The sequence below is a fragment of the Rhipicephalus microplus genome, chromosome 2, assembly GCF_043290135.1.
Source record: "Rhipicephalus microplus isolate Deutch F79 chromosome 2, USDA_Rmic, whole genome shotgun sequence".
In the NCBI taxonomy this organism is placed as follows: domain Eukaryota; kingdom Metazoa; phylum Arthropoda; class Arachnida; order Ixodida; family Ixodidae; genus Rhipicephalus; species Rhipicephalus microplus.
The window spans coordinates 86,184,608-86,198,835 of record NC_134701.1 but is presented as its reverse complement, the minus strand read 5'-3'; the positions used below and the strand labels follow the sequence as shown (position 1 = coordinate 86,198,835).

The window sequence follows — 14,228 nt, the reverse complement described above, 5'->3', positions numbered from 1 at the left end:
GGCGCACCATCAGAGCAGGACGTAGGTGCATAAGCGCGTACCATGTTCGTATTGTACGTCTTATTGAGTTTATATTACGATACCTGCTACCCTTTTCTTGATGCTATCGTATTCCTCTGTATTGCCAGCTATGTTTCTGTAGGTAAGGAACCCCACTCCCAGTTCTCTTCTGTCAGCCATGCCCCTGTAGCAAAGGACGTGCCCGTTCTGTAGCACTGGCAAGGCCTCATCTGTCCTCCTAACTTCACTGAGCCCTAATACATCCCATTTATTGCCCTCTAGCTCCTTGAATAGTACAGCTAGACTTGCCTCACTAAATAGGGTTCTAGCGTTAAACGTTACCAAGTTCAGGTTCCAATGGCGGCCTGTCCAGATACAGAATTTCTTAGCACCCTCTACTGCGTTGCAGATCTGACCACCGCCTTGGTAAGTTGTTTCGCAACCACTGCGGACTGAGCGCCGTGACTTCATTGACGTATGCATGTGGGATGTAGTGGCCAGATACTGCACTAGGGTGGCCGATCCTTCTCTGGCGAGGAAGCGCGTTACCGGCGGTGGTCACCAGTTAGGCCATATCCCAGGCCTCTTATTGCAGTTCCATCACCACGCGGACTTTTGTAATGCAATTGCGAACTGCGCGGCACCGGCATTCGAACCACGGACCTCTTGCGAACGAGGCTGATATTCTAACCACTATGGCATCGCTGCTAAAGAAAGTTAAAAAGCTCTGTGAGTCTGGTTATGCCTAGAAGCACATGCTCTCGGAAACAAGCAATTGTCAAGGGTCATTTATCTAAGTCCAACAGTCTATATTTTTTTGAACAGTGCGCGCTGTACTACTAATTTAGAGCATTCTAAAATGACGTGTTTTAGCTGTTCACAGGAGCCACACGACGAACATATACAGCACAACTAATGAAGAATAAGATAGATCGTAATCAGACATCAAGGGACGTAGGAAGCCTTCTAGATAAAAAATTAAAAGGAATTGTGTGTTAGCGACCCTTCCGTTGCGTGCTTGGGAAGAAAATGGCACCGAGTTTGTCGCTAGAATACGGCATTCTATCAGATAATACATAGTGAAGTAACATCACCGAATGCCGTTTTTTTTCTTTATTGTCTGCATCATATCTGGCCGTGGCTATATTATAATATGTTTTTGTGATAACTACCTAAGCAATATCCCTGCTGACGACTTACTTTGATCCGATCTCACAGATATCAGGGTTCTTAAGTGAAAGTCTTCGAAAAAATAACCAGTTGGCAAATATGGCATATGATAGCTTTGGTCATTTTTGTCGCCATTATGTCACTCACATTTTTAAAACACAAAAGGAGGGGACAGATAACTAAAGTATTGTTGGATACAGAAGAAATAGCATAATTTATAATAGCTTCAGCGAAGGCGGCTTGTATAAAATAAAAAACTAAACCAAAGGAATCTATAGGCACATAAAAATAGGTTTATACGTCTCTTAGTCACACCAATAAACTTGCCTACGAGGTTTGCAGGCGTCCTGTCTGACTCAGCAGCTTTTAAATTATGCCAACCGCTGCAATTTTCTGTGATGTATCTTCAAGTGTATATACGCACGCACTTCTCTGCGTACGGTACTCTCCCATGCAGATGTGAATACTTAGGACTAATAAGTTAAGGTACCTTCAATTACAGCTTCTCTTACAGCATAACGTTTACATGAGCACTTACATCTGAGCCACAATTACCTTTTTAAGACCCGAGTACACAGATGCCAGTGTTCAACGGTACGCAAACTCTGACACTGTGGCAGCATAACCCGAGAAGGTTTGCTGTGACGTCACGTATTTATGTAGAGCAACATGTAATAGCACTCTCTTGTGCAAGAAACTACGACGTGTAAACCTGTAATATAAACGAAAGCAATACGCGCGTGCACACACACAAATGGGCACAACATGAAAAGTACCACTCACGCACACAAAATCAGAGCTGTTGGAGTCAGCGACATCTGCGACCTCAATTAATTCAGTTGACAATTCTTCATTATACAAGGAAATGTCCCCAACGATACTGTTGACATTAGTGATTACCCTTATTAGCGTACAGTAAGAAGGAGAGAAACACATGGTAAAAAACCTAAACTCTTGGCACTCACAGTCAGCATTTGTGAAAACGTAAATTATTGAAAGTTGTTTGAGAAACAACAGACCTACATATGAAGCTGTCCAGGGACATAGCATGTCTTTACTAATTGTAAATCTGTCAACGTCAGGTGGAAGTATATTTTCAAGTCCCTAATGAATTTCAGCAGCAAAGCTCGTTATTATATACAGAGTTTATTGGCTGCCACGTTGTGCACAAAACACCCGTCAGTGACGAGTGTACCGACATAAGGCACTCCAAAAGGCACTTATGACATGCTTATTGTTCGCCGGCATTTTCCAATAACTAATGATGTCTTGATCAGAAGATTTTCAGTGATCAGCCGTGTTTACAATATCACAATAATAGTTATCTTAGGTGACTTGTACCTTGCCATCACTACATTTTAATGTGGCCTTGACATTAGAACATCAACCCCGTTGTGGTCATTACCAAGTAAAGTGAAAAATTCATAGTTCTTTATTGTAGGAAACAAAACTACTGGAGGGTGCATTTTGGAATTCTACAAAAAAAACGAAACAAGAAAAAATAAAAAGTTGATATGCCATGCGAATCACCAGCATTGCTTGGCACAATTTAGCGGGTTGGAAAAAAGCATCGGATTTTTTCAGGATGTATTCAAATACACGTTTTTTTTCTTCAATTGCTTATGACTGAAGATTTTTAGTCAGACTGACACCTGGGTCTTTCGTTTATAAAAAAAATTGCTTTATTCGCTGTTCGTAAGGTACATAAAAAACTAATGTTGCCCTTTGTTCTTTTACAGCTGATACAAAGTCCAAATAACCTCGAATTGCTGATGATGTCGACCGAATCATATGTCCATGATACATGTCTTTGCCTTACGTCGACAAGGCTGGCGGACACTCCTAAAGGAGCAGAGAGAACAATCAATTGTTATGATTACAGAACGTGGTTGTCAGTATCTTTAAGATTGAATAACTCATACAATGTTTAGTTATTATATAAGTATACTTTTCTCTCTTGATATTGTAATTTAAATTTCTTAGATCAGCAACTTTAAATAATATAACTTAGAACAAACATGGAGATCACTCAAGACTGGGTTATGCTCTTTGGGTTCAGGTCAACTCAGACTATGAACGTTCTTGTCACTCTAACTCACTTGAAATACCCAAAAGATTATTCAGCCATGTTTACTCATACCCGGAAGCGCGGCTCCATCAGTGTATAACTGAATGTCAGTGAGCATGGGGTTTATCTTATAACTGAATAATTAGCTGTTTTGGAATTGGTTTAAATGATCCCTGACGGCAACTTGTTACACGTTCAATTCTACCTACCTTTTTTATACTTTAGCATTCGTAATTGCCCTTGTTCGTAATCCAGTGAGCCAATTTTTGTGAAAGACTTGAATCATCTGAGGCAAGTTATTTCCTATTCTGCGCCAATATAAATATATTCTAATGAAGACAGACAAGAGACAGCACCCTTTTTACAGGCAGGACGTTCTTATTGAGCCCTTGTCTTTTTCTTCTACATCGCGGTAGCCCAGCACGCACCGCGCCTGTGCGCTACTACATCTACAAGACAAAACTATATATATATATATATATATATATATATATATATATATATATATATATATATATATATATGAAAAAGAAGGTGTCCTTGGATCCAGTGGAAAAATACCAAGAAGTGGAGGACGGGCAAAACGAAAACTTTTTATTTTTTCTACGTTTCAGCCGGGGACCGGCCTTCAGCAGAGAAAACACGTTACAAAAATGCGCTTTTCTTAAGTAGGCATGGTATATTAAGGGCCCCTTTTTGCTGACCTCACCCGCAACAACGGTCATGTGGCGTTTGACAAATACAGAGACCTGCTGAACTTCATTGCTTCGCAACGCCCTGAAATACACCGGATACATGCAAGCTTCGTCCTTCCCCGATGCACCAATCGTCGCCGTGGCAACCGCAACACAGCGACTGTACAACACTGCAACCGAGGGGCATGTGAATTTAACCACCGCCTGAGAGATTTTTGCCGCCACTCTCGTCTTGTATTTTTTCTGGACCACGGTTTCGAGTGGTTACCATCTGCGCGTGTTCTCGCTGCTGATGGCCTACATTCCAGCTACGAGGGCGTCGCACTGATGGCGAGCCATATCCGACAACTCTGCCTTCGTTACATGCGCAACGTCGTATCTGCCTCATGGCTTGATCACGCAACCAGCTGTTCCCGAAAACAGAAGTCTCCTGATCGACGGCCGTCATCCCTGGACCAACAACGAAGTCAATCCTCGGGCAGTCAACAACGCAGTGCATCTCCGAAGCAAGCTTCGCTCAACCGCATACCATGCGAACAGAAGCAATACACAAAGGGTCCCTCCTTCATTGGACAATTGAACAGTTCCTCAAAGCAAGCGCACTCCACCCGACCGTCTCCCGCACAAGACCAGTGCACCGGTGACTCTCTTCGCGGGTGTCAAACGACAGAGCGCCAGTGTTCTCCAAACAACGCTTCAAGTTTGCAGACGCAGCCACCACAAAAAAGGTCCGTTACTTTTCCTGCTTCACACCCATACAAACTTAGAAGTGCTAAACTCAGCAAGGTCTCTAATAATTGACGAGCATTCCAATCGGCAGTCAATCTATCAAACTATTCAAGTCTTTGTAAAATCTGGAAGGTTATTGAAAAACGAATCCGCCATGCTCTCCACGCGTCCACACTTGGTACCTTTGTAACTGCTTCGACGGTACCTAAGGGGCTTCGACTTTCGTTGAAACCAGCAACTTCCAAAATGTCGGGCTATAACAACAAGAAATGGAATGTGATCTTAACAAATGCTTCTTTAGACCTAACACGTGTCGTGATCGACCATTACAAAGAATCCTCCAAAGCATTAGTTAACACTGAGCGACAACTACGCGCCTCGCATCCGATGTGTACTTCAGAGATCAGGGCCCTCAACGAATACGAACAAAGTAAATACGCTGAAATCCACTAAAAAAAGGCTAAGTTGCTCCACGACAAACTACTTCCTGAGATGGCTGTAAAAGAAATAGCGGATTCTGATAACACATAAGAAGATACGTCCACTAACATTGTCAATATTTCTGAGGTTATTCTTTCCGAACCGGAATTAGCGGTACTTGCTCGGGGTTTAAACTTCTGTCCTGCCACTGGTGGCTTTAACGATTTCCAGCTGGCAAAGGATTTAAATAATTTTGCACAAAACCTACGCCTAAGAGAATTCTTTCATGAATGGCCATCTTCTTCGCACATGCCATCCCGCGAGCACTGGACGCCTCCAACACAACGTGACAAGTTTCTTGATCTCAACATCTCAGCAGTACGAGGCGACATTCTGGAAGCCTGTAAGAAACCCACGTCCTTTACACATAATCTATCCATTTCTGAGAAAAAAGCCCTCCATAAGCTGCACGATCGCGAAAACATAATTATCAAACCAGCTGATAAAGGTGGCACTGTAGTAATAATGAATATGTCTGATTATACTACTGAGATTCAAAGACAGCTGAATGATGCCCATTTCTACAAGCGCCTTGACGACGATCCGACAGAGCAGTTCAAGGAAATGGTTTCCAATAGCATAAAACACCTTGTCAAAGAAGACAAAATCAAGGAGAGAGCTATACGCTTCTTAATCCCCCTTAGCCCCCTCCCGGGGGATTTTATATCCTGCAAAAATACACAAAGTAAATAATCCCGGCCGCCCTATTGTTTCCGCTATTGGCACCGTCACTGAACCAGTGTCTAGATTCGCTGATAATCACATTAAGGATATCCCACCCACTTTCAATTCATACCTGAAAGAGATACAAACCATTTCTTGCTCGACATCATTGACCTTGACGTGCCACTTGGTTCATTGCTTGTGACACTAGACGTAGCCTCACTCTATACGAACATCCCTCATATTGATGGCATTCAAGCAATATTGGAGGCTTAAAAAGTTTCAAACAAAACAGTAGAACGCAACACACTAGCGCAGAGACTGGAACTGATACTGACATTGAACAATTTTGAATTTGACGGTGTGCATTATGTTCAGGTTAGTGGCACTTCTATGGGTAAGAAAACTGGACCAAGCTATGCGAAGCATCTTCATGAGCCAACTCGAAGATAAATTCTTAGACGCATGCAGTCTCAAACCGTTTTATTATAAGCGTTTTATTGACGACGTCTTTCTGATCTGGCAGCACGGAAAGACAGAACTTCTGTCGTTCATTGCAGACGTCAACAAGGCTCATACCACCATCTCTTTTTCGGAATCATACTCAAGCGCAGCAATAACATTTCTTAGCGTCACGGTTACTATACGTGCTAACAAAGTGACGACTAAACTCTTTAGAATACCTACGGATAGGCAGTCATACCTACATTTCAATAGTTCACATCCGAAGCACTGCAAAACGGCAATCTCATATGGCCAAGCACTGCATATCAAGAAAATATGTTCGAACAATTCAGATTTTACAGACAACTGCAGCAAACTTCGGGAGGCCCTACAGAAACAAAAATATCCACCACAAGTTATTAACGATGCTATTAAACGGGCTGAGGACATTGACCGTAAGGAACTTTTTATTCGGAAGAAGCAGGCCGCACCGTCAACACGAGCCTGGTTTTAACACATGCCGCATCAGCACCACGCATCAACAGCATTCTTCCGAAGCATCACAACATACTAATACGGAATGATCACCTTAAAAAATCTTTCCTGATCCCCCACGTGTGATATATCGCAAATCGAAGAACTTATGCGACCTACTAACCTCATAAAAGATTACCGCCACCACTTTTTCTGGTTGTCATCTATGCAACAAACCCCGTTGCGAAGTTTGTAATCATATGACGACGACCACTTTGGTTAAAAGTACAGCATCAAGCTTTCATCTACAAATTAAAGGGGATTTTGACTGCGACACAAGCAACATTGTGTACATGCTTAGATGCCCTGTGTGCAAACTAGAATACATCGGACATACTGAAACACCTTTTAGACTACGCTTAATTAACCATAAGTCACATGCCACAAGCCTACCCAATCTACCTTTGTCTAAGCACGTTAACATTCCTGGTCACTCATTCAATAAACTAAGAGCTACTTCACTGGAATCAGGTTTCCCTTAACATTATGATAGGGAACTGCGCGAGTCATTTCTAATACACAAGTTCAACGCAATCTTATCCGGTGTAAATGAAGATCCAGGCAAACTGACGTTTTTTTTTGGCGCAGAACTAAGTTCTAGTTTCATCAAAGTATGTTCATAATCACTGTACACGCAGATTTTTACTACACCTTTTCGGTGCAATGAATTTCTTTACTTTGTTTCATCGATTCTGTTTGTGCCCCGTGAAATTCTTAGTTACGCATCTTGTTCCATTTGAACGTTTTTTCCTATACTTTTTTGTCTTTTTTCTGCGTGTGATTTGCTGTATGGGTTCGATAGTTTTGTTTGTAGATATTACTGTACTTTTCAAAGTGATATTCATGTGATATTCTTGATGTAAACACCGTTCATGCATTCTCATACTCTTTCTTTGACATTGCTTTGACATTCTCTGCTGTTCATTACTCACCAAGTCAGAGTAGATAGTGCATGATAGTGATAGTTCACGTGTCAGGAGCCCTTGATATACTATGCCTACTTAAGAAAAGCATTTTTGTAATGTGTTTTCCCTGATGAAGGCCGGTCCCCGGCTGAAACGTAGGAAAAATAAAAAGTTTTCGTTTTGCCCATCTTCCACTTCTTGATATATATATACATATATATAAATATATATATATATATATATATATATATATATATATATATATATATATATATATATATATATATATACAAGTCATCATTAACATCAACAAAGGCACCATAAAGGCGATGAAGATGACGACTGAACAAAAGCTCGTGGGTGATTGCCACTCCGCCATTTTAGCTCAAGGACACTGTGTACTCCTACCATCGGTAAATATAGTTCTACCCTCTGCCTACCCTCACCCCGTGACATTTTGGTGGAAGTGCCGGGTAACTAGACGCAGCTAGGCAGCGGCCGACGCTTGGTTTCTTTCACGATGGCACAAGAGAGTCCAGCTCCCGCAGCGGCCACCACAACGACGACAGTTGTTCTGCCCCAAATGAAAGACCCTGGCACGTTAAACGGGACCGACAACATCGACATTGAAGAATGGTTGCTGCTGTACGAGCAAACAAGCAGGAATTATCGCTGGGACGAAACGCTCAAGCTGGCGAACATCCTATTTCACCATAAGGGGACAGACAAAGTGAGGTTTGAGGACCACGAAGCGGAAATTGGCAGCTGGGATGCATGCAAAGAAAAGATGCGTGAACTGTTCGGCAAATCGACTGGCAGGAAGTCAGCGGCCTAGTAGGAGCTGGCATTTCGCGCTCAAACGTCATCGGAGTCTTCTAACCTGTCTTACATGCAGGACGTGCTCGCCCTTTGCCACAAAGCAGACGACGGCATGGAGGAGTCCGAAAAGGCAGCGCACATATTAAAAGGCATCGCCGATGACGCGTTCAATTTGTTAATTTTGAAAGACTGTGACACAGTAGATGCCATTATCCGAGAGTGCCAGCGTTTTGAGGCCGCCAAAAGCCGACGTATTTCCCATCAGTTCGCTCGACTTCCCAACGCCGCAGCGACAAGGTCGTGCGAAGACATGCCTGTACCACAGGCACCGCTGACTGCAGAGCACGTCACGAAGATCATTCGTAGAGAACTTGAAGCTATTTTTCCCGCTTCAACTTTCTGTCGTGCTTGTGAGTCCAGGCCCAAATCGTGCCTTTAGTTCATACCATCGTTCGCCAAGAGCTTTCGAACGTTAACCTGGAATCTGTGTGCACCGCCGGCCCCTCCCGACCGACTGACCGTCGTCCGTCAGTTTCCTACGCCCAAGGCCAGAGGTTCCCGGAGCACTCTCGCAATCCCGCCGAGTGGAGGACTGCTGATGACCAGCCCATTTGCTTTAACTGCCATCGTGTTGGTCACGTGGCCCGCTATTGCAATACTAGGCGTTATTGGCGTCAGCCTTCCTATGGCTACAACCGTCATGCAGAGGCAGATTATGGCCACTTCAGAACTCGCCATGAGTCGCCTCGGCCAGCCGGTGGTAACGGTTCGTCAACGGTGCATTGTCGGTCACCATCCCCTCCCGGCCACCAGTCCCGCTCAGCGCTGTCTCGTCGCCCGTCGTCGCGCTCGCCCCAATTTCACCGTCCTTCACCGACTGCACAATGGCTCAAGAAAACTAGACGATGCAGCTCCCAGAGGTGATGCTGCATCGACGATTCGCAAGCCAAATCCTCTGACTTTGCCGACACGACGCAACCTCATAGACGTTCAAGTATACGATGCACTTGTTGCCCTTGTAGATACAGGGTCCCACATTTTGGTGATGAACTCGGAGCTTCGCCGTCGCCTTAAAAAGGTTTTAACACCGCCCACAGTGCCGCTCATCCAAGTCGCCAACGGTGGAACTTTTTCTGTTTTTTGGATGTGCTCCGCACGTGTTAGTGTTGCTGACCACTCCACAACTGTGCTTTTTGCCGTGCTCGACAAGTGCTCTAATGAACTCATCCTGGGCATGGACTTTCTTGCCGCGCACTCTGCCTTAATTGACTGTGAAATAGGCTTGCTTCAGCTTGACCTACGTTATTGCTATGAGACTACAACTACACCTCAACCACGTTTGTGTTCTGTCGAATACGTTCGCCTAGCACCCCAAGCTGTTACCTTTACAGCTATGACGTCTTTTCCTCCGGTACCCGACAGCGATTATGTGCTGGCAAAGATTATGGACGTGTTATTAGACAGAAATGTTGCCCTTTCTCATAATCTATTGACGATTAAAAATAATGTGGCGTCGCTACCGATACTGAACTTCAGCTGGTGCGCTCAAGTTGTTCCAGATGAAAGACTCTAGCCAACGTATCTTCCATCAGTGAACATTCTGTTTCTGCATTCATTCCAGACGCTCCTTCGCCCGCTACTGCATTCTCTTCACAGAGCTCCAATGATGCCGACTTTGACACGATGATCACGCCAGACCTCGTTACAGCACAGGCAGCCGATCTCGGGCATATCTTGGCGTTCTTCAGGGACATCTTCGACTTTGGCGACAGCCCTTCAGCTCAAACATTAGTTGTTACAGGATCAACACGGGAGACGCATGATAAAATGCTCACAAAAGACGTCATTGATCCATCTTGCAGTCCATGGGCCTCACCAGTCGTTCTATTAAAAAGAAGGACGACAGCTGCGCTTCTGCGTCGACTACCGTCACTTAAACAAGGTCACGCGCAAGGACGTCTACCCACTGCCACGGATTTACGATGCCCTCTACTGCCAGCACGGGTCTGCCTACTTCTCCTATATCGACCGGCGTTCAGGATACTGGCAGGTTTCCGTTGATAAATTAGACCGTCAAAAGACTGCATTTGTTACATCGGATGGACTTTTCCAGTTTAAGGTAAAACCCTTTGGCTTATGCAATGCTCCCGCTACATTTGAGACAATGATGGACTCCCTGCTACGGGGTTACAAATGGTCAACGTGCCTCTGTTATCTCGATGACATCATTGTATTCTCGCCATCATTAGCAAGTCACCTTAGCCGTCTGTCAGATGTTCTGGAAGTTTTCAGAAGGGCAGGCCTAGAGCTCAACTCCTCCAGATGCCGTTTCGGCAGCCAAACAATCACTGTGCTAGGCCATCTTGTCAGTGCTAAAGGCGTGCAAACTGATCACGACAAAATTCACGTCGTCGAATACTTCCCCACACCACGTTCCATGAAAGATGCACGGAGCTTTGTCGGCCTCTGTTCCTATGTTCGACGTTTCGTCCACAACTTCGCCGACATTGCCCATTCTTTGACACAGCTACTGAAGAAAGACAGGCCGTTTTTTGGGGGTCCCCAGCAAGCCAACTCGTTTCGCCGACTTATTGCGTTGCTCACTTCCCCGCCCATCTTAGGTCATTTCGATCCTTAAACGCCTGCCGAAGTTCGCACCGACGCCAGCGGACACGGTATTGGCACTGTCCTCACCCAGCGGCAACAGGGTCAAAATCGTGTAATCGCCTACGCAAGTCGCCTCCTCTCCCCATCCGAGTGCACGTTTTTCATCACTGAGTGCCAGTGCCTCGCTCTTGTAAGGGCAGTTGGAAAATTCCGACCAAACTTGTTCAGCCGCCACTTTTCGGTCATCACGGATCACCACGCCCTGCGCTGGTTGTCCTCCCTCAAGGCTCCTTCAGGACGCCTGGGTCGTTGGGCTTTAAAGCTACACGAATATAGCTTTGACGTGAGTTACAGATCTGGCCAAATGCACCACGATGCTGACTATATACCTCGCCATCCCGTGGATCCCCCTGACCTTTCAGCGCACAATTTTGATGCCTGTGTCTTCGCCATTTCTGATTTCACGGACATACGTATAATAGGGAACAACTCAGTGATGCCAATTCGAGGTCTATCATACGCAGTCTAGCTTCTGACACCTCGGATCCTTCCCTTCACCTGTTTACGCTTCATGACAGAATTCTCTACCGGCGAAACACAAGCACTAAAGGCACAGAAGTTCTTCTGGTAGTTCCTGCAACGCTCCGTTCCACTGTGCTCGAACAACTTCATGATGCCTCAATTGTTGGGCATCTCGGAGCAGCCCGCACGTATCACTGCGCACGGCGTCGATTCTTCTGGCCAGGCCTTTACTGCTCTGTGCGCCGATACGTTGCATCTTGTGAGTCTTGCCAGCACCGCAAGCATCCTTCATTGGCACCACACCAGGCCCACTTCAGCTTATCGACATTCCAACAGACCTGTTCTACCGCGTCGGCCTCGATCGCATTGAACCATTTCAAACGTCTCTGAGTGGGAATAAGTGGGTAGTGGTGGCTACAGACTACGCGGCACGCATTACCATCACTCGAGCGCTACCAACAAGCTGTGCTACTGATGTCGCGAACTTTCTCCTTCATGAGTTATTCTCCACCATTGAGCACCGCGTCAACTGCTGACCGACCGTGGTCGTTCATTTCTCTCCAACGTCGTGAACGACATTCTTCGCTCGTGTTCCACACAACATAAACTCACCACTGCCTATCATCCGCAAACAAATGGACTCACTGAGCGCCTTAATCGCACACTGACGACAATGCTATCGATGCATGTCTCCGCAGATCATCGTAATTGGGATGCCACTTTGCTTTACGTGACGTTTGCCTACAACTCGTCACGACATGACACCGCTGGCTTTTCTCCCTTCTATCTCTTGTACGGCCGTCACCCCACTTTGCCTTTTGACACTCCTCTGCCGTCGCATACTGACACTCCAACCGAATACGCTCGCGATGCATCTACTCGGGCTCAAGCGGCCCGCCGGATTGCCCGGGATCGCCTTTCTGCCTCACAGCTCTCTCTCAAAAGGATCGCCACGATAGCCGTCACAGAGCTGTCTCTTACTCCCAAGGATCGTTGGTCTTGTTCTAGACTCGCTCCCGTCACGTTGGCCTGTCCTCGAATTTCCTCGCTCATTACAACGGGCCTTACAAAGTCTTACGCCAACTTACCAAAGTCACCTATAAGATCGCCCCCTTGAAAGCTCCATCCTCATCGTGTCTGCCGTCCACTGATAATGTACACGTCTCCCGCCTAAAGCCGTACTTCTCTGCGCAGGATCGCACGATTTATTAAGCGCTGACACGGCGCTTTCATCGGCGGCTATATGATACAAGTCATCCTTAACATCGACAAAGGCACCATAAAGGTGATGAGGATGACGATTGAACAGGAGCTCGTGGGTGATTGCCACTCCGTTATTTTGATTCAAGGACACTGTGTGTCTAGCCATCAGTAAATATATTTCTACCCTCTGCGTACCCTCACCCCGTGGCAATATATATATATATATATATATATATATATATATATATATATATATATATATATATATATATATATATATATATAACTTTTTATAACTATAAAAGTTCATGCGCTTTCGCATAACAACATGTTTATTGATCCGACGTTTCGACGGGAGCCCCGTCTTTTTCAAGGGGCAAAATACAATTTACACAATTCCGTGTCTTTTTATAGCTTCTCGAGACAGGAGAGAAGGGGACAGAAGAAAAATATTAACAACAACAACAACAAAAGAAGAAGAAAAAAAGGAGGAAGAAAAGTTACAAAGAAGCAAGAAGGACATGGCAGGACTAAAAAGGAACAGGAACTCAACAAAGTAAGGCGAACGTAAACGAGCTATGCCATCTTCGTTTGCCAACTACCGAGCTGTGCTTCGGTCCGAGCTGGCAAACCGACCTCCCTTCGCTAACGGGCAGCATCGACAAAACACCTGTGCCCCACCGCAGTTCCAGACTTTTTACATGACCACAACTGTATACAGGTATTGCAGTGGTCAGGGCAGATATCACATGCCAGCTAACGAAAATGAGGGATTCGAGCCGCACCGTGCATTTCGGCCACCTACTGTGTGCGGCGTCCCAGGCCACATTTCAGGGTTTAGTTACAGTCGACAGCAATTCCAAGGAGCGCCTTCACAAGGCTTCTACAATTGTAGCAATCAATGCTTTTAATATTCATAGCCAACGCATCCGACTACCAGTCGTCAATTTCGTCAAGGCAACTTCCGGAACTCGTCACCAGCCTCTGACCACAGCTTAACACCACCACCTGCTCCACGTGCTCTGCAGTCGCCGTCACCGCGGCGTCGCTTCCCGTCACCACCACCGGAAAACTAGGCAGCGCGGCCGATGGAGGTGAGGTCGCTGGATACTGTGCGCTGCCAACCGATGTACTTCCGCCAGCCTTCAAGCTTAAGAACAAAGTTCATGTGTGTTGAAAATGCTCCTACTATGGCTCTTGTTGATACTGGGGCAACCATTTCAGTGATGAGTTTTAGTTTTCAAACTCTTTTGAGACAACAAGTTGGGTTTTCGTGGAAGAAAGTGTTGTCGTTTTGCAGTGTATGTGGTGACACATTGTGCCTGGTCGCCTTTTTTACAGAGATGTTTGTGCGGCAAAGTATATACCACTGAAATTGCCATGATTCCT

The 14,228-nt window shown here is 45.3% G+C and overlaps 1 protein-coding gene across 3 annotated transcripts in view; it reads left to right on the top strand.

Moving 5' to 3' along the window:
• The window catches only part of LOC142785149 (uncharacterized), a 128,613-nt gene that overhangs the window by 76,105 nt on the left and 38,280 nt on the right, over positions 1-14,228 (top strand). For all 3 annotated transcript variants that reach the window (XM_075883613.1, XM_075883605.1, XM_075883601.1), the window contains one exon: positions 2,910-3,061. In XM_075883613.1, coding sequence (XP_075739728.1) covers positions 2,910-3,061 — 152 coding nt within the window. The remainder of the gene's footprint in view (positions 1-2,909; positions 3,062-14,228) is intronic.